The sequence below is a fragment of the Anas acuta genome, chromosome 1 (genome assembly GCF_963932015.1).
Source record: "Anas acuta chromosome 1, bAnaAcu1.1, whole genome shotgun sequence".
Classification (NCBI taxonomy): domain Eukaryota; kingdom Metazoa; phylum Chordata; class Aves; order Anseriformes; family Anatidae; genus Anas; species Anas acuta.
The window spans coordinates 127,538,951-127,564,067 of NC_088979.1; the positions used below are offsets into that span (position 1 = coordinate 127,538,951).

The window sequence follows — 25,117 nt, forward strand, 5'->3', positions numbered from 1 at the left end:
ATCCTCACTTAGGGACAACAACTTCTAGCAAAGAGGTAAATGACAGGGATCTGAAAGTGGGAGTGAGCAAAGGCACTTCAGATAAATGGTGGTGATGGGAACATTAAAATTTAACTTGCCTGCTCGTATCAACCTGCAACAACATCCTAAAAAAAATCAACGGTTGCTCTTACCTGCAGCAGATAAATCTGCAAGACAGTCATGATCTCATTTGAGGTAAGTAACTCAGGAATAATTCTATCAACTTACTGCACAAGCTCTCTTCAGGCCACCCATCCAAAATCACTCCTTCATGAGCACAGTTTCTTGCATAATCAAGGAACACTGAGCAGTGACAGTTTGTGCTATGGGTACAAGCACAAATGTCTTCTTCACAGAGATGGATGTATGGCTCTGGATCCACTAGATGGTGGCACCGGGAAAAGGTCAAAGATGTTCTTAGCAGCTGGCAGATTTCCATGACACCCTGCATGACCAGTGCAAGGAGGGATAGGGGACAAAATATTTTAGTTACTATAAACTTTGGAAGAAAAAGCTTTTCCAAACACACTGTCACCACTGTTAAACAACATCATGGTTATCAGTCACACATAAACACTGCAGTCAATAGCTAGAAGTGGACTACATCCATTTATTCACTACATCTGTATATAAACAGAAGTACATTAATACACTGATTAACATAAAACATAGTGTCATATAAGAGAGGCTTCACACAGAAGCATGTTGGTCAATCAGTTATCAAATGCAGGAAAGCAGAGAACTGCTTGCTGTCCAGTGAAGAACCAAATGGTGTCTGGAGGACCAGGAACACATGCACAGCAAGAGAGAGGAACTTACAATTAAGGTACTTCAGAAGAAAAATGACCAGACAGACCATCTTTCAGCTAATGAGGGAACAGAGTAAGTTTCACGCTGAAAGACCAAGTCTGACTGGGATCCAGGGAATCAAATTTGTTTTCTACTTCTGACCTCATATTCCTGTCACTCCTGCTGGCTTGTCCAATGCATGATAGGTCAGTTTAACTCAGATAAAAGGCAAAAAAAAAAAAAAAAAAAAAAAGAGAGAGAGAAAAAAAGCAAAATTTTCTGCTTTTCTAGTAAGTTAAACCAGCATGGTGACAGCTAGTACAAGGATGGGACTGTACAGTGAGATGGCGAGGAAGGTACCAAAACTTACCTTTTCAGATGGCAACAAGCTATGTATGAATTAACTGTAAATGGAACACAACCTAATGAGAGTTCACTTTATTTTGTGAAGCAGATTCCCAAGTAGATTTTCTCTTATGTTTACATTATGTCACAGTTCAGTAAGTCTGAGGTCCTCACAATAAGTCTGAGGTCCTCAATGCAACTTTCTGAAAGGATGATAATGTGCTTAGATAAGTGGGAAAACAATGTCTGATACAACCCTAACATAAACAGTTGAAGTGAAACTTTATTCTACTTATCCATCAATGTTTTATATAAATATTTGTAACCATGCTGTATATTTCAGGCCTATCATTACATAGAGACATGACATGACAGGTTCTTAAGTTGGTTCCTTCACAGTAAGGACAAGTACCTGAGATGATGACAGCACATAGAAGTTATAGATTTATAGCTGTGCTAAAAAAAAAAAAAAAAAAAAAAAAAAAAAAAAAAAAAAAGTCTGGTTATCTTGTTTACAGTATTGGGTGAGGTGAGGTGGAAGGTGAAAAATGGGGAGCAAAAAAAACCCACAGACTTTAGCAGATGCCTAGATACCTTCTCTAAATTGCATATGGTATACCTGCATAGTAGGGGTACTAAGGTTTCTACCGCTGAGTAGGAAAGACTTTACTTGCTGGAGGGTGTTTTGTCTGGATGATCAACTTAGTACATACCTGAACTGAGACAGAACTTCTGACTTATGAAAACAAAGCAAACAGAAATGTCTTATCTATTGAAAATTGAAAATATATTCAGAGTTTAACAAAGTGCTCAGTGAATAATTGCATATATAAGGAGGTCTTGAGCCTTCTGAGAAAGGTCTCTGGGAATGTAAAAGCAACACTGATTGTCTTCCAGAAAAACAGATCCAGCCTGAAATATTTCTGATGCCCAAACAGCAGACAACATACTGAGAGAGCTGGAATGATAACTACAAAGTGGGGAGCAGGAAGTGCATAAATAGTGTTGGTAATACTCTTAGACTACATGAAATATGAGAAAACTGACAAAGTGCCACAGGGCTGGAAGTGATAAAAATACAAACAGCCAAAAGAGCTATTAAAGCAGAGTTTCAAGATGAAACTGATGTAATCAGAAGTGAGCTGAGAGCTGCTCAGAGGATGAGCAGTACAGCAGCTCCTGGACCAAAGCCCTGATCCAGATACTGTCAAATGCAATAGAAAGATGACATATGCAATAAGCCTACTCACAGGCTGTGTTAATAAGGTAAAAACCTTGCTAAAAAGGTAATACACCTCAACTGTTACGCTGCAATAGAATTTAGACTGTATAGTCTGCAAAACACATGGCGACAACAAAGCTAGTCAAAACAACCTTTTTGGATCATGTTCACTACATATCACTAAATGAGACTAAAAACAACAACAAAAACTTTTAAAACTATTTTTCCCCATGGTGTTCATTTCTATTGTTCAACAGCAACATACCTAATGACTGACCTTTAACTGCTTGTCAAGAAAACAAGTCATATATGCCAGAAATCACCATGCAGTTCATTTTCTCTGATTAAAGGCTTTCTTGCCATTCAAATTGCTTCAAATTTTCAACCGACTTTATACAAGAAATTGTAGATCTAATTTTCCTGTATTTTAGATATATCTCAGCTATGTATTATGACAAACTAACGGACAGCTGATATACAGGAAAATCCCACTATATAAAAGATAAAAAATATTTTCATTATGATGGTGGTCAAACACTGGAACAGGTGCTCATGGGGGCTGTGAAACCTTCAACCTTGGAGATAATAAAAATGTGACTGGAGAAAGATCTGAGCAACCTGACCTAAGGCAGCCTTGTTTCAACTAGGGGTTTGGAGCAGATGGCCTCCAGAGGTCCCTTCCAGGTTAATTAATTCTACAGATTATTTTTATTTTCTCTCCTTTCTTTAAAACTGAATGGTCAAGCTGAACTAACAGAGTTCTTTAGTCAGGGGACAGTACACCTGTGTGGAGAGACCAGAGCCATCTCACCCATGGCTATAGTGTTCCTGCTTACAGAATAACAGTCCTGGAAGCTGCTTCACAAGAAAAGGAACTGCCCCAAACCAACAGACTAGGCAGTAAAGCCTAAGCCTGAAACAGTACTTAGAATGCAGAGGGCTGTAAGATTAAAACCACCAGAACTGACTGCAGTATTTGAAATACAGTTGAAGGTCTTGACATTACTTCATTTACTTCTGCATGAGTTCTATTTTAAGTGTTTCTTTAAATGCCTTGGCAGTGTCCTTGTACTGGCAAGTCCTACTGACCACAAGCCTACTGGCTTTCTTTATTCCCCAGTCCCACCACACAGAGTTGTAGGTGGAATTTTATACATTCTTCCAATTTCTATGGCGTTGTATTATGCTGCTGCATGAATTGCATTTGTTTATTCTTTAGTGATTGCCATTAAAGAAATAAAAAGTAACAAAAGAAAGCAGAGATACCCTATCATTCTGTTGAATTTTAATCTTATAGTACATGGTTTCTTTATATCATCCAAGAAGGATATATTTTGGTGCCATAGCTCGGTATGATCTTTCAGACTATCTTATTTTCTTTCACCTATCAAAGGAGAATAGTTTAGCCTCCCATCTTTCCAAGAAAAGAACATCTGAATCCAGTATGTTTAGTACATCAAATGGTAGTTATATTTTTGAACAAACATATTAACAACAGACAGAAGACACTTAAATTCTGGTTCAGCTAATATAGAATCACAGAGTTTTTCAGGTTGGAAGGAACCTTAAGAAATATCTGTTTCCAACACACACACACACCATGGGCGGGGATGCCACTCACTAGATAATGTTGTTCAAAGCCCCATCCAACCTGGCCTTGAACACTTCCAGGGATGGAGCATTCACAGGGCAACCTGTTCCAGTGCCTCACTATACTCCAAGTGAAGAATTTCTTCCTAATGTCTAACCTAAACCTACCCTATTTTAGTTTAAAGACATTACCCCTTGTCCTATCATTAAACTCCACGCTAAAGAATCCCACCCCATCTTTCTTGTAGGCCCTTTTAAAGCACTGTAAGGCCGCTAGAAGGTGTCCCCAGAGCCTTCTCTGCTCCAGGATGAACTACCCCAACTCTCCCAGTCTGTCTTCACAGGATATATAGATTTCAGGAGCAGACAAATGAGATTTTGGACAAAGTGGGCTTCATTTTCAGTCCTGAAGTATATTGCAGTAATTTATGTCCATGTATTTGCTGACCTGCTTGTGAGATCTATCATTATCATAATCCGAAAGTCTCAGACCTCTCTCACTTGCTTTCAGCTTTGAGGATAAATGTTGTTTCTTTATTGCACATGGAAGTACTCCATGGAATATGAGTGTATTTTCTATCAATTACAGCAAGAGTAGCAAAAGTATACATTAGTTGAATTATAATTTCACCTTTGAACTACAGTCACTTTCACAACTAACATGCTATAGATATAGTATTCTAACAAAAACAAGTAAACAAATAAATAAATAAAGGAAAAATACAGTGAACTGTGGCCTTCATACATCATTTCCATTAGGGATGAAATCTAGAAAATTAAGGCAACAACTAAGAATGCATAAAAGAATACTGATTCTTTAAAACATGTTTATGTTTTCAACACTGACTCATTACAACAGTTACACTCTTTTCACTCAGTTTAATACTTTGAGATCCTTGTTGCCTATGCTGTTGGACATCTGAGAGGCTAGTAGATTGCAGTACTTCATGGAATAGATGACCTAAATAATCACAGCTATGTGGTGGAAAAATGGATCAGAGAAAACTGAGAAGCTCATTTGTGGTAGGGAGGCTGTAGCTCCCTCCCTCCAACACTGCCCAGTTTGACATGTTCTCTAGATCACAAGACAAGGTAGATAGCAGGCATCTCCACCATGTAGATGGCAAACTACATACAGCCCTAGGAAGGGAATATGTATATCTGGAAAGAAACCATATCTATGGGCAGAACAATAGTCAAACACGTAAGTGTGTATGTGCTTTGGAGGTGGAGAACAGGGAGGGACACAGAGCAGCAGTGGGGTAAAGATGTGAGCTGGTTCCAGACCCTCAGCTGATACACAGCAGCTTTAAACAAAATAAGAGCACTTTCTTAATAAAGAACATTAAATTGCCCACCTTTTCTGTGATTTAAAGATGCATTGTGCAGAATGCAAGTCCAAAGAAGCTCCAAGGAAAGAAGACACAAGTAGGCATCAGGAGATTGCCCTGTCTCTCCAGTGGATTGGAACAAAATAAAACAGGAAGGACAAACCTTGTAAAGGATAGGAAGCATACCCAGTTAAAGAGCTGGGACCACCAGCAGCTCTAGCTGGCTTCCACACAGAAAAGAACAACCAGTATTTCCACCAGACACCCAGCTGAGAGCTGGTTCTGATGTGGAACAAGGTTCTCCTAGTCACCATAAGCACCCACCCATGGGACCAGGCAGCACAGAGATTAACAAATTGCTCCTTGACAAAGTTCCACCTGGTCAGCCACCAACTCTGTGCAGCTTTCAAGTAGATTCAGAAAATGAAACTGAATTAGACACGGCACAAAGCTCACCATCTCCAAACTCTTCTAAGCTTGATCATAAAACATTGCAAATGTTTGGGCTCCGGATAGGAGTAATGTGGCTTTCCAGTTTCACCGTATTTCTCAAGGGAAGCAGAAGCCGCCTCCCTAAGGATGCTGGTTTAGTGGCTGCTGTGCAGGGGAAGAGAGGGCAAAGAAAAGGCCAGATCTGCAATGAGTGGGAGGACAGGGAAGGAGGAACAGACTGAAGCAGAGCTATTGTTTCCCTCACCTAACAGCTGACTGCCTGGCCCAGAGGGAGGCTGGGAGACGGGGGAGATTTGCATTCCAAAAGCTGAAGCAAGCAAACAAAGCAAGCTGTTAGAAAGCTCGACATTCTTTAGCAGCACTTGTTTGGTTGGACTGCTATTAATAGCTCTGTGTTTATTCTTGTACAGTGAATAAATTAAGCCAATGTTAAATGCTGTGAGCTCATGAACTCACACAAGACAGGAGATAATTTCATCAAGCTACTTTATTATTATTTTTTGTGCAAAAGCAAACTTTGTCCAAAAAAGCATCAATATTTAATGTGGTCTGTACAAAATTCACATCAATTGCAGTCTACTCTCCAGGCAGGACTTCATCCTGCATTTCATCCCACATGCTACTCCATGGCCTCCCTTGGATTTTCTACAAGTTAAACTTGTCCAAATAGATAAAATTCCAGCAGCCACAACCAGTCACAAGAGCCAACTCTGCTGTTGAGCTGTGACCAGCTTTAAAACTCAGTTCTGTCCGTCTGAAGACATCTCAGCCGGGTTGAAACCCATCACTGAAGTCATGACCTTTGAGTATCAAACAGGTGTAGCTAAAGAGGTGCCAGGCATCATACACCATTACTCACCTCAGGTGTTTAATCAGTCCAGAACCTGACAGAAACTCTGCACATACAGGCACAGTTCCAGCAAGAAGCACGCACTGAAGATCTCCACCCTGCAATCATTGCTCTAGTTCCTCAGACAGTTTTGCAGACCACAAAGCTATTGTGCTTAGGGGTATGAGCATGCTTTGCTGAATTTCAGAACGTGTCTACCATAAATATCCCCTCTCAAAAGCTTAGTGGAAGTAGTCAGAAGTTTACAAGCTTATTCCAGCCTTCGTTAGCTTATTCCAAGTAGTAGAAAACCAATATTAGAAGTAAATGTAGAACAAATATGTTCCAAGAAGCACTACTACTGAGAAATTATTTGAGCCTAGTTTAAAAAGTATCAGTCTATGGGACTTGCATAGCAAGATAGTAAAAGCTAAATTTTGATCCAGTTACTCTGGTATAACTCTAATTGTAGCACCCACAGAGTCATTCTGATTTACAGTGTACCTGAGATCATATGCAAACCCTCAATGAATGAAAGTTCAATTTACCATGACTGTCATAACCTGTAATATCACATGCAGTCAGTACATACTCAAAGTCATTTTCCTCCCTGAGCTGGTGGCCATATCTGTGTGTCTGCCCTGTGTCTAAAGTAAACAAGGAACATGTTTATACTTTTAAATAAGAAAATAAATAGGTTGATGCAGGTTGATGCTTCCTGTGTTTCTTTAACAAATCTGAGCTACTATCTATATACATATCTGAAGAAACCTACTCCTCCTGACAGGAGAAATAGCCTGGTGGCATACAGCCAGCACAACAGCTACAGAGAATATCTCTGTCAAAAACAGCCTGGCTGAAGCATTTGCCTTGTGTGTTGCCATCCATGTATATGAACTTTAACACATACACAAATACTATTTGTGGTGGTGGTGCCTAAAGAGATGTCAGAGGCAATGCTTTCCTGCTCCCGGGATAACAGGGCTTGTTACTTGCCTAAATTTGAAGGCACCACTTAAACACACCTTTCCCAAGTAATGTTGGAGTTTCTTTGGCAGCAACTCATGCTTCAGGCTCTAATGAGCTGTTTGTTTCTTTGCTTATCTGTTTGGGGTTTGTGTGTTAGATTGGGGACTTTTTCTCAGCAGGTTTGGGGGGCAACATGTACTACTACTTTAGAAAGAATACTCACAGGCAAGATGCAGTAGAAGAGTTAAAACTGCATTCACTAACTAATGAGTAAACTGTTCCTTTTGCAACACCGCATGTAAATAAGACATGGGCCACAACATGCAACCTCTTGGGTCAGTTATTCACAGCACTCAGAAGCCCAGTCTGCAGGGTGGTCACACACTTCCTAGCTGAACAACAACACATGCAGCTGCATCCTGTACCCAGCATTATGGAGAGCACCCAGCATGGGATGCACCACCCCTGACACCTCTTGCTGCACCACATGCTTCCCAAGTGTGTTCCTGCCAGGCTAAGCGGGGAGCTGCACAGCGATCCCTGCATTTTGCAGCACCTGTTTGCAGTGTGGGGGCAAAAGTAGTGCTCTGTATAGCTAATGTAGACCACTTCACTTCTCAGGAACCCAAACCAGGCATCTCCTGCACCTTGCATCCCAACCATTTGCTGAGGGAGGATCGTGTCAGGTGCAGGACTCGGGGAACAATTGTGTTCCTCTACCAAAGAGCAGACAAGCTACCTTCAGGTAGTGGGGGACTGAAACTGGAATGGGGTCTTGTGGCACCAACCTTCTCTGCAATATCAGATGAAATGTTGCACATGCTGCTTGGAGTCTGGACCCTCTTGCACCACTTATTTTCACTGCGCAAAGCCCAGGAGTTTGCAAAATCATAGCTGTTTCCCGCAAGGGTCCCTGTGAATCAAGAAGAGGAGAAGCACATAGCTGTTTAGGGTTTTGAGAAACAAGTGGTCATTAGTGGATATGATAAATATGAGGGGCTGGTGAAGGATGTTTTTAAAACCAGAACTGTATCATTGAAAGAATTTCTACTCCAAATAGAATGACTGTAGAAAAGCCACCTTCACTGATCTGGATCGACTCCTGCATGGTATGTTTCTAAATTCCCTCCCTGAGCAGGACAGAACAAAGCTTGCAGAAGGCAGCTCCCAGGAGCTCCCACATTTCTATGAACACACTAGATGATATTCATTGGTCAGATATATTTGGCAGAAACTTAGACGTGCCTAGACATTTTCCTACTATTTAAAAGTTGTCAACAAGACAGTAGAGATTAGAGAGGAAAAGCATACACACAAGAAAAGAAAAGAAAAGAAAAGAAAAGAAAAGAAAAGAAAAGAAAAGAAAAGAAAAGAAAAGAAAAGAAAAGAAAAGAAAAGAAAAGAAAAGAAAAGAAAAGAAAAGAAAAGAAAAGAAAAGAAAAGAAAAGAAAAGAAAAGAAAAGAAAAGAAAAGAAAAGAAAAGAAGAAAAGAAAAGAAAGAAAGAAAGAAAGAAAGAAAGAAAGAAAGAAAGAAAGAAAGAAAGAAAGAAAGAAAGAAAGAAAGAAAGAAAGAAAGGAAGAAAGAAAGAAAGAACGACCAAACGAACGAACGAATGAGCCACCACAAATGCTGTTCACCTGTTTAATTTTTCTGTGGTGTTTGGAGTTACACCTCTTACGTACTTCTTTTAGGCAGCAATTGTATTACACCATTTTAATCCTTTTGCTGTACTCTGATTAATACTTTAAAGTAAAATTGTTTAAACATAATAAATCATTTAAAACCTTTTTTTTCCCCCTTTGGACCCTGCTGTTCAAACCTCTTGTTGCCAGTGCCTTTCTGTATAATAGCAGAGTAGTCCACTGTAGTAAGGGACTTGCCAACAACTTGCCAGAGCAGTTTTTCTTCCTTGTAAAGTACTTGGGCCCTCAAATTAAGCTTCAAGCTGTTCTAGGGCAGGCAATTCATGATGGATTTGGGTGTGCTCAACAGCTCAAGGTCTTGCCCCAGGTAAGCCTCCTCAACTTATGATAGTAAAAAACTAGGCTAGTATTGAATGAAGAAAGATCATTCAACAGTGCATTTTTCTTGTAATTGGCCCAGTCTAGCATTAAGTGACTTATGGCAACAGATATCCCACATGATATCCTTGTCTCTAAATTGAAGAGTCATGGATTTGACAGATGGGCCACTCATTGGGTAATGAAGTAGCTGGATGGTCATACTCAAAAAGCTGTGGTCAATAGTTCAATGCTCAAGTGGAAATCAGTATCAAGTGGTGTTCCTCAGGGGTCAGTACTGGGACCAGCACTATTTAACATCTTTGCCTGTGAGATGGACAGTGAAATTGATTGCACCCTCAGCAACTCTGCCAATGACACCAACCTGTGTGGTGGGGCCAACATGCCATCCAGAGGGACCTGCACAGGCTTGAGAGGTAGGCCTGTGAGAATCTCATGAAGTTCAACAAGGCCAAGGGCAAGGTCCTGCACCTGGGACAGGGTAATCCCAACCACAAATATAGGCTGGGCAAAGAATGGATTAAGAGCAGCCCTCAGAAGAAGAACTTGTAGGTTTGGGTTGATGAAACGCTCAACGTGAGCTGGCAACGTGCACTTGCAGCCCAGAAAGCCAGCTTATCCTGGGCTGCATCAAATGAAGAGTGGCCAGCAGGTACAGGGAGGTGATTCTCATCTCTACTCAGCTCTTGTTAGACCCCACCTGGTGGACTGCGTTCAGCTCTGGGGCCTCCAACATAAGAAGGACATAGACCTATGAGAACGAGTCCAGAAGAGGATTATGAATATGATCAAGGGGCTGGAGCACCTCTCCTGTTAAGACAGGCTGAGGGAGTTGGGGTTGTTCATCCTGGAGAAAAGAAGGCTCCGGGGACACCTTCTAGCAGCCTTACAGTACCTACAGGAGAACAGGGGAGGGACTCTTTGTCAGGGATTGTAGTGAAAGAACAAGGAGTACTGGTTTTAAACTACAAAAGGATAGATTTAGATTAGACATTAGCAAGAAATTCTTTACTCAGAGGGTGGTGAGGCACTGGCACATGTTGCCCAGAAAAGTTGTGGATGCTCCATCCCTGGAAGTGTTCAAGGCCAGGTTGCATAGGGCTTTGATCAACCTGGTCTAGTGGAAGGAGTCCCTGCCCAAGGCAGCTGGGCTGGAATTAGATGATCCTTAAGGTCCCTTCCAGTCCAAGCCATTCTATGGTTCTATGATAAAGGGCTATATAGTCATTCAACTTTAAAACAAGAGTGTTACATGCATGTTTGCCAGCCTGCGTTTCCCCGGAAACTTTGTACTCAACTATAAGTAACACAGTCACTAAAGATACTAAATATCATTACTTATTACTTACAATAATATGAGGTAGGTAGAACCTGTATTTGAAGAGTACTTGCATTTTCATTGAACTAGCAGTTTTACAAATACACAGTAAGAAGTAATCCTAGAAAGGTGAAAAGAAAGCAGGAAGGAAAATGGAATAAAGGAGAGAGACACATGAAAAGTACTGCTCAACCTAGTTTGCTAAGCACGTAGTGACAGGCTTCCTACTAACAAGGTTTGCTTCCCAACCTCAAATCCATTAGTCTCAGTTCTTACTGGAAGAAGGATGAAGGACACTGTGTGGAATCCCATCAGCAGATATTTACAGCAGACCATGCCCACTCTGTTAATAACTAACTTCATAACTGTATCAGAAAATATAAATAAATTTTATATTTACATTTTACAATATTCTTAGAAATTCTAAGACATTCTTACTAGAATACCCACTGAGCCACCAGCACTCCAATCTTCTCACCAGCCTGAGAAAGCTACTCTCTTTAAGAGGATCTTTCATTCAAAAATTGTTGTCCAGTCCCCAGGGAGAAGTAGAGTGCAAGCTATAAGATGCTTTCCAAATACAAAAAAAGGTATTGCCTTGCTCCCCAAAATTATAACCTAACTGGGTAAGCAATGTCTGATTAACCACAAGAAAGGAGCTCTATCTATTCATATAAATGCAATTTTATCCATATATAACACATGGAGGAAAATGTATACCCATTTTTCTCAGAGTAGCAACTAGACATGGAAGTTTCACTGACCATCACAAGAGCTTTAAGCTGAAGCTATGAAGTGACTCTGTGACCACTGACCTACCGAACAAATTTGGGTCATGGAATTAAACTATTTCAGCAGAAGGTTTCTTTGGAAAGGACTCTTCAAACCATACATGTTACATGCCCTATCAATGAGTGTGGTAATTCTCTATATTATGAGGCTTCAGGAAGAAAAGTGGGGAGGGCGAACTGTCCCCAGAGTGTCTGAGTGCAACGGGCAGAGAGAATAGCAGTTGCCCACCACTGCTGATGTCTTTCACCTGAAACCTATGCTTTGTTCTGTTGAAGGGCATGAGGGTGTAGGAAAGGAAAGACAGTGAAGGGGACAACACAAGAACAGCCTAAAACCCCTGTTAATTTCCTAAGTGTACAAGTGATACTATTAACAGAGCAGCCAGGCAGTTCAGCTGCCTGTTCTGTCACTATGCATCCATCATACAGAACAGCTACCATCCTCTCTGCAGAGGCTTCCTTTCCCTTTTTGATGATGAATGAAGTGACTTTTTATTTTAAAAGGCCTTTTAGCTTAGTTGTGTAGTCTTCCCCTCAGCTAACAAGAGGCTCATAGTTTGATTTCAGCCTGTCCTGATTCTTGATTGATTCCTGACACAGTATCTGGGATGCAAACTTTTTGCACGTCTCTCTCTGTCCTGCTCCCGTTGCTTATTCCCATCACCCCTCTGAGCATTTATGATGCACGTTCTCTTCATCTGGTAGGCTCAGAGTTTTGTTTTGCTTCTGTTCCTTTCACGTTCAATTTTCCTTCTTTCTGTAAATAGACAAGTTCTTGAAAAAACAAAGCCTAACTAGGAGTCATCAGAGCCCTACACCCAGAAATCCTCTATATGGCCTGGGTACGGTTTTTCTAAGGCATTTGTTTTGTGTACATTTTGAAAGAAGTTTGTTTAAGGAAAAAAAAAAAAAAAAAGGAGAATAAAATGATAGTGTCACAAAATGTAATGAAAACAAAGTTGGATCAAAACCCAAGTACTTCAATAACTAGTGCCTGGTGTGAGGACTGATACCAGCATGAGAACTTGTGGCTCACCAGCTGAGAACCCAAGGCAGCTAGTTAGTGTGAAGTCTTTTTGGAGGATACAAAATGGGTTCAGGTAGTAGCTGTTAAAGTACAACCCAGATCTCACCTTCTTTGCATGTCCCAGAAGTGTCCCACACTTTGATAACTCTACTAACATGACCCAGGAGAGAGACATGTGCCAACCACCACAGCAGCAGTCAGGGCAACCAGAGGCTGGTCACAGATGCTCAATTTATTGGATTAGCAATCTAATTGCTGCCCTCGTGTCTCTGTCTCTTTGGAGGAGAAAGGCGAGCAAACAAATAAACAAAAACACACACACACAAACCCTACAACAAGGGTTTATACATTAAATTAGGATTATGAACTGGAACAGTTTTAGGACAAGAGTAAAAAAGCCAGCTCCAAAACCCAGTGATTAAGACACACTCTTCACAACAAAAACACCTAACTTTGAATCACAACTCTAAATAAAGCAGAGGGGGTTATGAATACCAGTTTCTGTTACCTCAGATAAATGCCATATAATAAACAATGTTAGTGTGCAAGCATTCTGTACAAAAGAAGACTGAGAGGGGATCTTATCAATGTTTATAAATACCTTAAGTGTGGGAGACAGAGGTGCTTGGGTGAGCAATTGGCTAACGGGCAGGGCCCAAAGGGTTATGGTAAATGGGGCTGTGTCAGGCTGGCGGGCAGTCACCAGTGGGGTCCCTCAAGGCTCCATTTTAGGGCCGGTACTTTTCAATATTTTTATAAACGATCTGGATGTAGGAATAGAAGGTATTTTGAGCAAGTTTGCTGATGACACCAAACTTGGAGGAGTTGTGGACTCGAATGAGGGTGGAAAGGCCTTGCAGAGGGATCTGGATAGGTTGGAGAGCTGGGCCATCACCAACCGCATGAAGTTCAATAAGAGCAAGTGCCGGGTCCTGCACCTGGGACGGGGAAACCCTGGCTGCACGTACAGACTGGGCGATGAGACGCTGGAGAGCGGCCTAGAAGAGAGGGATCTGGGGGTCGTGGTAGACAGCAAGTTGAATATGAGCCAGCAGTGTGCCCTGGCAGCCAGGAGGGCCAACCGTGTCCTGGGGTGCATCAAGCACGGCATCGCTAGTAGGTCAAGGGAGGTGATTGTCCCGCTCTACTCTGCGCTGGTGAGGCCTCACCTCGAGTACTGTGTGCAGTTCTGGGCACCACAGTATAAAAAGGACATGAAACTGTTGGAGAGTGTCCAGAGGAGGGCTACGAAGATGGTGAAAGGCCTGGAGGGGAAGACGTACGAGGAACGGCTGAGGGCACTGGGCCTGTTCAGCCTGGAGAAGAGGAGGCTGAGGGGAGACCTCATCGCAGTCTACAACTTCCTCGTAAGGGGGTGTCGAGAGGCAGGAGACCTTTTCTCCATTAACACCAGCGACAGGACCCGCAGGAACGGGGTTAAGCTGAGGCAGGGGAAATTTAGGCTTGACATCAGGAGGGGGTTCTTCACAGAGAGGGTGGTTGCACACTGGAACAGGCTCCCCAGGGAAGTGGTCACTGCACCGAGCCTGTCTGAATTTAAGAAGAGATTGGACTGTGCACTTAGTCACATGGTCTGAACTTTTGGGTAGACCTGTGCGGTGTCAAGAGTTGGACTTGATGATCCTTAAGGGTCCCTTCCAACTCAGGATATTCTATGATTCTATGATTCTATGATCTCTTCTAGCCATTGTTTTGGATCCCTAATTGTAAAATGCTCATGTCAGTGATCTTTTGACACTCAAATGCCATGGCTTGAAGGCTTCCAAACATCTGAGCATCTAAAATGGACAACTTCATAATTATGATATAAGCAAAACTGGCAACTGGCAACCACATAGAAGTACACAATCACATCGGAAAAATTGAGCTTGTTTAATTACCAAGTCATGGAAGCATTCACAGGATGTTTATAAACGAACAGAGGTTAGCTGGCAGGAAAAAAGTAGAGGAGAAATTATTTCCTTCATTAGGATCTAGAGAGAAAAAGATAATGAATGAATGAATGAAAGAAGGAAAACAAAGAGAGAAAGAAAGGGAGAAAAAAAGACTGAGAACCTCACAAGAATTTTCCTTTTATATTTTAGTTATGCTTGAAGTGCGAGAACAAATTCCCAAGGGGCAGATGGCTTTTTTCTACTTCCATACCCAATAGACAAACAACCACATACAATACAACCTTATTTGTAAGTCCCAACAGGACATGAGTACTTCTCCACAGGATGAATTAGTTTAGTAACTACCAAAATCAATGTAAACAACTCAGCAGTGCATCCTCTGTCTGAATGAGAGTCTGTGTCTACAGTTACGAAACATGATGCATACACTTTTTTCTTAAGCTTCAACAGTTACTGCGAAAAGCCACTACCTTCATAGCTGGGTCTTACCAATACAATGTTAATTTGTTAAAGTATCATAGCTTGAGTCACATCACTCAGACCTCCAGGAGCTCATTAAGAGAGCCAGTGTTGTTAAATTAGAGGGTCTACTTGTATCTAAAATATGGTAAATCTGTGTTCTCATTTGTTTTCAACATAAGCATTGCCATTTTGTTTAAACTGTGACAAAAACTGACACTCCAGGAAGAACAGAGCTTATGGTGTAGATTCTGTCCGTGATTCTGACTTCTGAGCACAAATTTGGGATGTGGTTGTCTGATGCCACAAACAATCCCTAGGAATGGGTCATCAAATCACACAAGTTCCCTCCTGTGCTGGCAAATGCAGAAATTGTATGAAACTACTGCATTAGCTTTTAAACTGCGTGATCTACAGTCTGTGAGAGACAGAAAAAAACATTTCAGTTTCAGTCCTCTTTCCACCAGCAGCTCTTTCCAAATCAGCAGGTTTTTCCAATCAGCAGCTCTTACAAGCTCCCCTTCTACCAGGAAAGAACTATTAGTCAGTAGCTAGCTTTCATTTAATTTAAGCTGGAATGGTAATCTATTTGAAGGCTAAAATATCTTGAATTGCTTGCCCAACTAAAAAACCTTGAGGATGGTTTTAATACACCTCAGCTATCCAGCAAGCTCCTTGGCTGTAGCCTAAATACCCAATCCATAATATCTACCATCATCTCTCTTCCTTTATTCTGACATACAGACCTGCATAGTGCTCCCCAATGGTTTCCCAGATGACATCCTGTAATCTTCATGTTAGTCTTTCCTTTGTGCATTGTACTTAAAATACATTTTATTCTGGGGCTCACAGATATTACTGTATTTATTGTCAATACAAATCCCATGCAGAAATACATTTAATGATTTAATGTATTGGAATTGAGGGCCCAATCTGATAGGCAAGATATGCCCAGATTTTAACAGGAAGCTATGGACACATTGAAATGGCCAGGCTCAGTCTGCAGACAACCTTAAGATAACCCTTCTGTGCCCTCAGTTCATTAAGTCATTATATCAAGCTCACATCCTGGGTTGGGTTGACCTTTATGAGAACTAATCAAGCTAAAAGGAGAGCAAATAAAAAATGCAGTGGGAAAAAAAAAAAAAAAGGTAAACTGTTTTATATGTTACCAATATTCTTTCTTGATCCTTCTCTAAAGAGTTTACCTCTCCCAGCTGTTTGGGTTGCCCCTCATCTGGAAGTTAGTTTCAGCAGCTTAAAAAATGACTGAATTAATAAAAAGCTGATTTTACTTGGAGCCTATTAAGAGGAGCTCATATCAGACACCCTGCCAGCAGAGCTGCCAAGGAAATAAACAATGCGTGGGAGTGGTGATGTCTCTCACTGATACAACAAATTCAACCATAATCAATTTTAATTCCTTCTAGATCAGCTAAAATGAAAGGTCTATTGTATCAGAGTGGAAAACTGTCAGATTTGCTGAGATATGGGTCTATTCTTTAGGCTAAAAGCACAGATTTGTGTGTCCACACATTACAGAAGTCAGGGTCTTCATGCAATAACAGCTATTCATGTTCTTATTGTCTTCTCTATTTTTCAGCTCTTCCAACAAGTAACCCTGCCATGGACTTCATTATGTTCAGAAATCTGCAGTTGGGAAAGCATTGTTTTTATAAAAGGGAGGATAAATCTTCAGGCATGTTAAATAAATACAGCAAGAAACATTTAAACATGAGCAGCAGTTTGGAGTATCATATATTTGAACAGTCCAAGGCAATACAGTCTCCTTTGCTGCTTTTACTGTTTATAGTAGTCTTGCCCCCTTTATGCTGTCCCAAGAAAAAGATGTGAACTTCATATATCAACACATTCAGACATTGAAGTTTTCTAGTCCTGACCAGCAATTCTGTAAGATGAGTTTTTTTCTTATTATTTACGGTGCTGAAGGGCTGATCAATAATTTTAAGATACTTTGAAATCAGCTCTTCTTGTATGTTGAATCCATGCTTATGAACCCCAAGTGTCAGGAATGCACACCCCCGGAGCAGTGCCAGGTTATTCTCCAAGTTACTTTGTCTGTCTCTATTTTCTATATCTTTTATTTTTAATAAATACTTTACATTATCAATTTAACATGTTAATGAATTAACTTATTTTACTCTAAACCTTTTCTCTTCAAGTGAATGCTAAGAATTGCAAGACACTATGAAATAGTATGAATCACAATTGGTCCCTCAAAGTTACATTCAGGGCTTTTCCAAAACCCTTAGTGTTTACTCGCAATAACAGGCTTTGCACAAATGTGCAGAAACCAGCAGAAGCAATCTTGTCTCTCCCTCTTGCTAGGAGTTGCTGTGGTATAAGGTGCACCTCCAACACAACAACCTATCTGAGCAGAGAAATGTCATCAAAGCACAACCGCTTTATAGAACAGCATCCTGTGCCAAATCCATTTGTAAATTTGCCAGCAGCTATCCTCTTTCATATTTCATATTCGGCTATTGAAACAATCTCTATTGTTTCTCTCATTTGCTTAACTCACTAATAAATTAGAAGTTGAATCGATAAGTATTATTTATATCTTTTTATTTTCTGGGTCTTTTCCTAGTTGGTTCACCACCACCACCGAATTAAACATAACTTAGCCCATAGCTTCATATTTGTAAAAACCTTGAAAGTTGAAATACGAGGGTTACATTCATAGCTCTGAGTTTTGCTCAGCCATGAGATGAAAACAATTCTCTTTAAGAGGAAGGGAAGATGAAACAACTTGAACAGATTTTCAGCTCATCAAGATGAGGTACCTGACAGGTTTTGTGGAAATATTTTGCTGGATCAGCAAAATCATCATTGAATGACCCATGAAGTTAGGTGCACAGAGAGTAAGTACATCACAATACAAGCAGGTAGTCTTAGTCTTACCTTCCTGAGTTCTGAAGTCATCTTCAGCAAATTTATTAAAGTTGCCACACAGCCCACAGGTTTTATTATAGTACTTTTCTTGAAGGAATATCTGAATATTCCCACTGATATCAATCTTCACAACAAAGCCATGCTCATCACTGGACATTTTATAATAACCTGCCTCCTTCTCTATAAATAAGCCATTGGAGGCAAAAGGTATGGAAACCCTGTGAAGAAAAATGATGATTTCTCAGAATATGACATGCAAAGGACATTGTTTTTTTTGTTTGTTTGGTTTGGTTTGGTTTGTTTGTTTTGTTTTTCCTGCTGGAATACTTGCTGTTCCAACAGTACCTTTTGTCTTCCTGTGTCACGCTTCCATTTAAAGAGAAGTGAACGTTGAAATACTCTCCAAGATACACAGAAAAACCAATTTTCTCCCCATCCTGGTAGTCACCTGAAGAGATGGGACATAAGCAAATATTGTTAGCTATGGGACTGAGGAGGATAACTTGTAAGAACACATTGCAGAGCTGGGAGCGTATCTTCTAACATTTTCAACATTTTCAAGGGCCATCTAAGCAGCTATAGGACAAAATAGATGATGTAAAACACAGAGTCCCAGGATGAGGGCTGGTATTGTCCACTATCAGCTGCATGACCTGGGAACCAGCAGGGGACTTAGCTTTTCCCATTATTGTCTCTAGTCCATGAATTCTTCATCCTACCTTGCACACTGGAAGAGTTCCCAAGAAGATGTACCAACAACCTGCCCTGCTTCCTACTCTTTCTCTCCCTAGTTTTCTCCCCAAAACAACCCCATAGCTCAGCAGCAAGAGAAGAGGGTAGAATTCACTGAACTGTAAGAAGAACTGAGTCTGCTATCTCCCTTCTTGATAAGCACTGTAACCAACTCGGCTAGTCTTTAAAGGGTGTATGTCAATATTGGCTGTCCAACAGTGGAGAGGGGACAAGGGGCAACTCCTCAGTTTTTCAAAAGGAGAAGCACAGATGATATGTAGACAATGCTCTTATACTCCAAGAGAGAAAAAAAAAAAAAAAGTGTGTCTGTGTGGCCGGGGGGGGGGGGGGGGGGGGGGGGGGGTGTTGGAACGACACATAACTACACATAATCCTTTCCCTGCTTTTTTTCATTGTCTAGCTTTGACTTTACATTGGTTGCTTGCACAATGCAGCACCTGTTCTGGAGTTCCTGCTCAGAGGTAGACAGCTCTGCCCAGACCGAAATGTTTTACTCAGCAACATGCATTGTACTTCACAGCCCAAAACCAAAACAAACCCATGTACATATGCTGAGATAGGAATCAAAAATAGACTATACTATACTTAGGTACCTAATATAGATATAATGCCTCTGCTCATGATTTTTAAGATTTAATTGTCCAAATAAAATACTGCAATGTATTCATACTTCACATATACTGGTCGGTTCTTCCACATTTAAAATAAATAAATAAATAAATAAATAAAATGTGCTAAGTCACTTAAGTTTAGGAACAAAATTATTTAAATTTAGATATGGTTCCTTTTCAGAATGATGAGATGAGTTTACTTCAATTTATTTACAGTTAGCACAAAATCAGCTTAAACTAAAATTAATACAGAACACTTCTTAGTGAATTTAAGAATACCTACCAAAAGAGTTTGGTGTTTATGAAACATAGGGTTTTGGTTCTCTTATCATCTGTCATGTCCCTAAGAATAACATTGCTAATTCAAATACTTTTTGTCCTGCAAGATGGGATTTAATTTTTTATTTTTTTTATATGGGGATTTAGCACATGGTTAAAATCAGTTTTATAGGGTCATGTGGCTCCTATTCCTGCACTCGGCTTTAACAATCACTCCCATCTACCAAATTCAAAAATTAAAAAGGTCTCACTTCCCCTCTTTAGAAGAACCAATAAGAAAATCTCTGTTTTTTTACAGCTTAGGTAGCATGAGCTGTATTACTAAACAATAAGTATTATTAAAGAATAAGCCAAAGTGACAGAATTTCCTCAGAAGCAATCCTACTCTCAGAAGAAAATCTAAGATCCTTTTATGCAATGGTTTATTCTATCACAAAGGGCAACAATATTTTCCCCAGCATAAGGCCATGTCACATACCTACAACATTTTTCATTTGATACTGGTTTTAAGTAGTAGCTCAAACTCACCTAAGAGTGTGAAGGAGCGCTTATGACAGTCCCCAGCGAGGAGGTAGCTGCAGTCCCCAGCAAAATCGTAGAAAGAATCATCAAAAGTTTTGATATGGTCATTCCCAAAAAGGCTGCAACGTGAAACTGATGACTCCTGAAGCAAAGAACCTGATGATCCTGAATATTGAAACACAATGTAACTTGCAATGTAAAACATTCATTTTGTAGTTTAGGAATTTATCTGCTGGATTTTTTTTACCACTGAACATCGCCTGTCCTGGGCCTTTAGCTCTGTTTTCTAAGTACACCGTATATCTGGCATGACAGTCCATAGGATCAAGTAATTTTTTTTGTATTGTACAAATTACTGAAAAGGTTTTTTTTGTCTTTATTTCTACTGACCTAAACCCTACAAGGCTAATTTCAGTGTTTTAAGGGATGCCATACATTCATATATTTATGCCTGCTTGCAATCCCATCATAAACAATAGGGTAGTAGTACTTCGGGCATACTTTTGGCAGACAAACATCACTGGCTTCAGGGAGTCTTTGTGACTTAACATAGTGCTTGTTGAAAGTTAAAGAAAGAAACAACCTTACTGATGTCTCCAGTATGAGGAGAATGCTGCCTATTCCAGGACTGCAGGATTAGGCGGGTAAAAAGAGGGGGGAAAACAATCTCACAGAAGAAACAAAGAAAATACATTTCTGTTTCAAGGCATTAGGAAACAAACATGTTTTCCTACCTGTTATTACAGCGCCCAGCAGTAGATTTGTTAGCAGAACTTCCAAGAGGAGCATCTGTCAAAAATTAAGAGAGATATTAGAATATTCTTAGTTTAGGGTGTTTAGTCTGTTTCACAACATCTCAGCATTTTCTTTCCTTTTTTATAAAGTTACTTTTTAGGTTCTACACCATTTCAGAAAGCTGTAATCCATACAGACTTTCACAGTAATTCAGTTATCCAGCCATGCCTTGAAAAGTAAGTAGTATAATTCTTTGGTCCCATTTTTGTTTCTCACTGCAAGGAAACATGGGCTACCTTCACAGGAAATGCAACCCAGCATACACGTGTATTCTGATTTACTCAAGTTAGTACACTGCACACACAAAGCTCTTTGATACACTGTGTCGTTTATCAGACAACCCAACACAAAGAAGTAAGCCATTCAAACTGGATCTGCCAACCAGGAGAAGACACCTCTGCTGCATAAGATTTGCATCTTGCCCAACACCATCAAAAGGAAAGAATATAACGGTTCTACACCAACTAACAGGCCTGGCTGGCAGACCATTATAACCACGTGGTACTCTGTTGATTTCAGGGTGATAATATACTTGAGATAAGAGGTGAGAAGTGAATGGAGGAAATGGTACAAAGATTAGAAACACAGGGTAAAAACTTCAGTTCACCAAAATCAGTTTTACTGTTGCCTCCTACTTTCTACAATTACAATGTTGACTTTTGTTGCCCATATGTCTATAAACAATATCCTGTAATGTCAGGCCTCTAAAAATAATAATATGAGTGCTATGCAGATGGTGAACTACAGATGTGTTCTGTGGAAAGACATTTAGTAATTAATGGATGAAAGCTTCACAGACCTCTATCTAGGTGAGTTAATTTCAGTGATCATGTTTAAGTCACCAGAGAGGCTTAAATATACCATACTTAACATATCAATACCAGGAGATCAGACACACCTTTTCTTAAAAGAGCCCTCCAATTAAATACTTAAATACATTACACAGAACCAAATCCTGATTTCACCTTACAGGCACACACTTACTGATGTCAGTTATGTAGGTCCAACTCACAGCCACATAAATAAAAGTTTTACCTTATTTGCAAAAGTAAGGAAAGCATCTATTATAAAAGCTGGTCATATAATGCTGTAAATGCCAATCTGACATAAGGCTGTTAATTCTGCAAGACAGCTAAGAACTGGCAACTGCATGGGAATGTGACTACAAAACAGTGGTAAACAATAGGCATTATTCTCAGAACACTTGCTGGTGTATTTTTAGTGCATGTACTGTTTTTTGTGACCAAATCTGATACTGCTTTTGTTAATCTCTTGATTTTATAAAGCATGCAAAGATAAAATACAAGATATAAAAACCCTCTCTTCAGCCTATTTCAATCTTTCAGTCTGTTTTAAGCTGTCCACTTGAAGTTTCCCCCAATTTGAATAGAGCAGGTGCCACTAACAAATGAGGAGAAAATCAGTAATATCTTCTCTCTGTAATTTTTATCACCAACTTAATTAGAAAGTAATGTACCTTCTTCTGCGTGAGACTCCTCTTGCACATGAAAAAGAAGCTCCTCCAGTTTCCACCTTTATTCTACACCACCATTGTTCCCTCAAGAGAAGGGACTGGAATGGCTTTGGTCTGAAATTTCTTGTTTTTATACAAGCCAGGAACTCTTGCTCATTTAAAAGGAAAGATAAAGACCAAACGTCACATCCTCCTGATTCTCAAAACAATAGCTTAAATTGCTGTGGTGTAAATCAATGGCCTTAATTGCCAGAAAGTTACAATGAGGGGAAGTAGTATTAAAAACTTACATGACAGATAAGGCTTTGAAATAATTTTTGCATGTGTATGTGTGACAAATCTCACTGGCTGAGTCAATAGCATACTTGCTTGAAGACAACTATTAAAGAGGAATAGTAGAATACTCCACGTCTCAAAGACTAGAGCACATGCAATATTTTTTCATGTGTATAACTTCTTTAAAGGTGAAAGGAAAAAGAAACAGAGCTAGTAATGCTTTTATTCTACCCTTAACACCACATATGAAACACGCACAAATTTTGTCATATTTTGTTAGATCAACACGTCCAGTCCTTGAATTTGTACTTATAGAGATACCTTCTAGAACAATATGTTAATCATGCACATATTGTTACAGAGGTGGGCACAAGTTTTGCGGGCATATGTACAGCACTAAGCAAAAAAGGCAGAGCAGATGACACCAAATTTTACTCTCGATGTTCCACACTTCGTACTTTCAGTAGCTAATAGTAATACCAAAGGGATTAGAAGGCAACACATTTCCCTGTAAATCATATCCTGCCACTAGTTCACAGAATACGGTTCTTTACTTTAACCCCAGAAAAACAATGCAAAACAATAAAAACACGCCTCCTGAGAGCTCCTAGTACACAGGCAGTTCTGAGAATGGTAGTTCCTGCACACACTTCTTAGAAAACCAATAGTGCAACACTTAAAATATATAAATAAATAAATAGAAAAAAAAATAGTATAATAATTTCTTCCTCCAGGCAATTTTCCTTATGGTTTCTACAAGTAACTAGGCTGATCCTTGCATAATGGCAATGGATTATTTTCAAGACAGTTTAGGTGATGTGTCTGCTTAGGCTGAAGAGTTACAAATCTTGTTAGCCATACTTGTTTTCTCTTGTGTGAATTCATGACATTTGCATGTCAAAGTGTCATAAAGCTGTGCTACAGAAACACATGAAAGAAGGAAAGGAAGGAAGGAAGGAAGGAAGGAAGGAAGGAAGGAAGGAAGGAAGGAAGGAAGGAAGGAAGGAAGGAAGGAAGGAAGGAAGGAAAGCTAAATGTTCATAAAAAAAAAGAGAAAAAGGTTTTTAAATGAATATTTCCTGTCAGGATCTTTCGCAGTCAGATGCTCCTGCCTTTTCTCCAATAGCAATAAGGTTTGTCCCAATTGCATTCATGGCAATGCAAGGCCAACACCTGACAGCATCAGGGGAGATCCTTGGGACCACCCAAGAAAATCTCCTATGGATACAGAAACTTGGCATCCACTGCAGTGCATGGCCCTCACTGTGCTTCCAGAGATATCCCTCTATTGTGGGTTCCTAGCAATTCCTACTGTTTCAATAAAGTGCCAGGAAAGAACAATAAATATTCCCCTGACTTCTGCCCAAAAGGTTCCTCTACACTTCCACAGGAGAAAAATCTATGGGAAAAAAAATGCAAGCTGAGGCTTTAAAAAAATAAAATACATCTTTGATATCTTTGTCAAATAAATGTGTAGAAGCATTAATGGGCACAGCAGCAAAATGCTGGAACCTCTTAATAGAAGAACCAGTAAGTACAGAGCCTCTGACCCTGCTGAAACTTGCAGGGACTTTACCCAGTCTAAACCTGCCATGACTCCATGGAGAGAGCTAGCAACTCTTCATGAGAAACAGCATTCAGGGCTGAAGTTATAGCTGAACAACAGGCAGAAATGGTGTGAAAGTGAGCAGAGAGAACAGGCAAGATGCCTCTTACTCTTCTCATCTTGCTTCTCTTTCTGGTTTTGGATGAAGACAGAGAAATAATATTGACTGGGAATCATTCCTGGGTCCAGTTGCCAAGTCTCAGCAGGTCCTGGATACCTTTGAGATCCTGGGCATTATTAATTTCAGAGAGATGTTCCTAAAACCTTTCACCAAGGGGGATGATTTCCAAGTCCTGGTATTATTCCTAGTATGGGGAACAAGGTCTCCTGTCACTATAGTCTTCTGTCTTCTTCTCAGGCTTAATCCTTTTAGTGTCTGAGCTCTGAATAAATCCCTTCATTTGTTAACTTCCCATGCAAATTTAACAGGTATCTTTAAGTTTTTGAAAAAGTTTTCAAAAAATTTTTTGAAAACTTTTTTGTTTGTTTAGCACATGCATGATAGAGTTAGACTCCCTTAAAATGGGGCCGGTCCTCTTTAATATCTTCATCAATGATCTTGACGAGGGCATTGAGTGCACCCTCAGTAAGTTTGCAGATGACACCAAGCTAGGTGCGTGTGTCGATCTGCTCAAGGGTAGGAAGGCTCTGCAGGAGGATCTGGATAGGCTGCACCGATGGGCTGAGGTCAACTGCATGAAGTTCAACAAGGCCAAGTGCTGGGTCCTGCACCTAGGGCGCAATAACCCCAAGTAGAGCTACAGGCTGGGAGATGAGTGGTTGGAGAGCTGCCTGGCAGAGAA

The 25,117-nt window shown here is 40.2% G+C and overlaps 1 protein-coding gene across 1 annotated transcript in view; it reads right to left on the reverse strand.

Moving 5' to 3' along the window:
• Positions 1-22,575, reverse strand: part of VWF (von Willebrand factor) — a 150,028-nt gene extending 127,453 nt beyond the window's left edge. Inside the window, exons 1-7 of the mRNA XM_068654434.1 lie at positions 22,436-22,575; positions 20,898-20,952; positions 20,170-20,328; positions 18,344-18,446; positions 18,008-18,216; positions 8,338-8,462; positions 250-466 (exon numbers count right to left, since the gene is read on the reverse strand). Of these exons, the coding sequence (XP_068510535.1) occupies positions 250-466; positions 8,338-8,462; positions 18,008-18,216; positions 18,344-18,446; positions 20,170-20,328; positions 20,898-20,952; positions 22,436-22,465 (898 nt within the window). The 5' untranslated portion in view covers positions 22,466-22,575. The remainder of the gene's footprint in view (positions 1-249; positions 467-8,337; positions 8,463-18,007; positions 18,217-18,343; positions 18,447-20,169; positions 20,329-20,897; positions 20,953-22,435) is intronic.
• Positions 22,576-25,117: the final 2,542 nt, after the last annotated feature.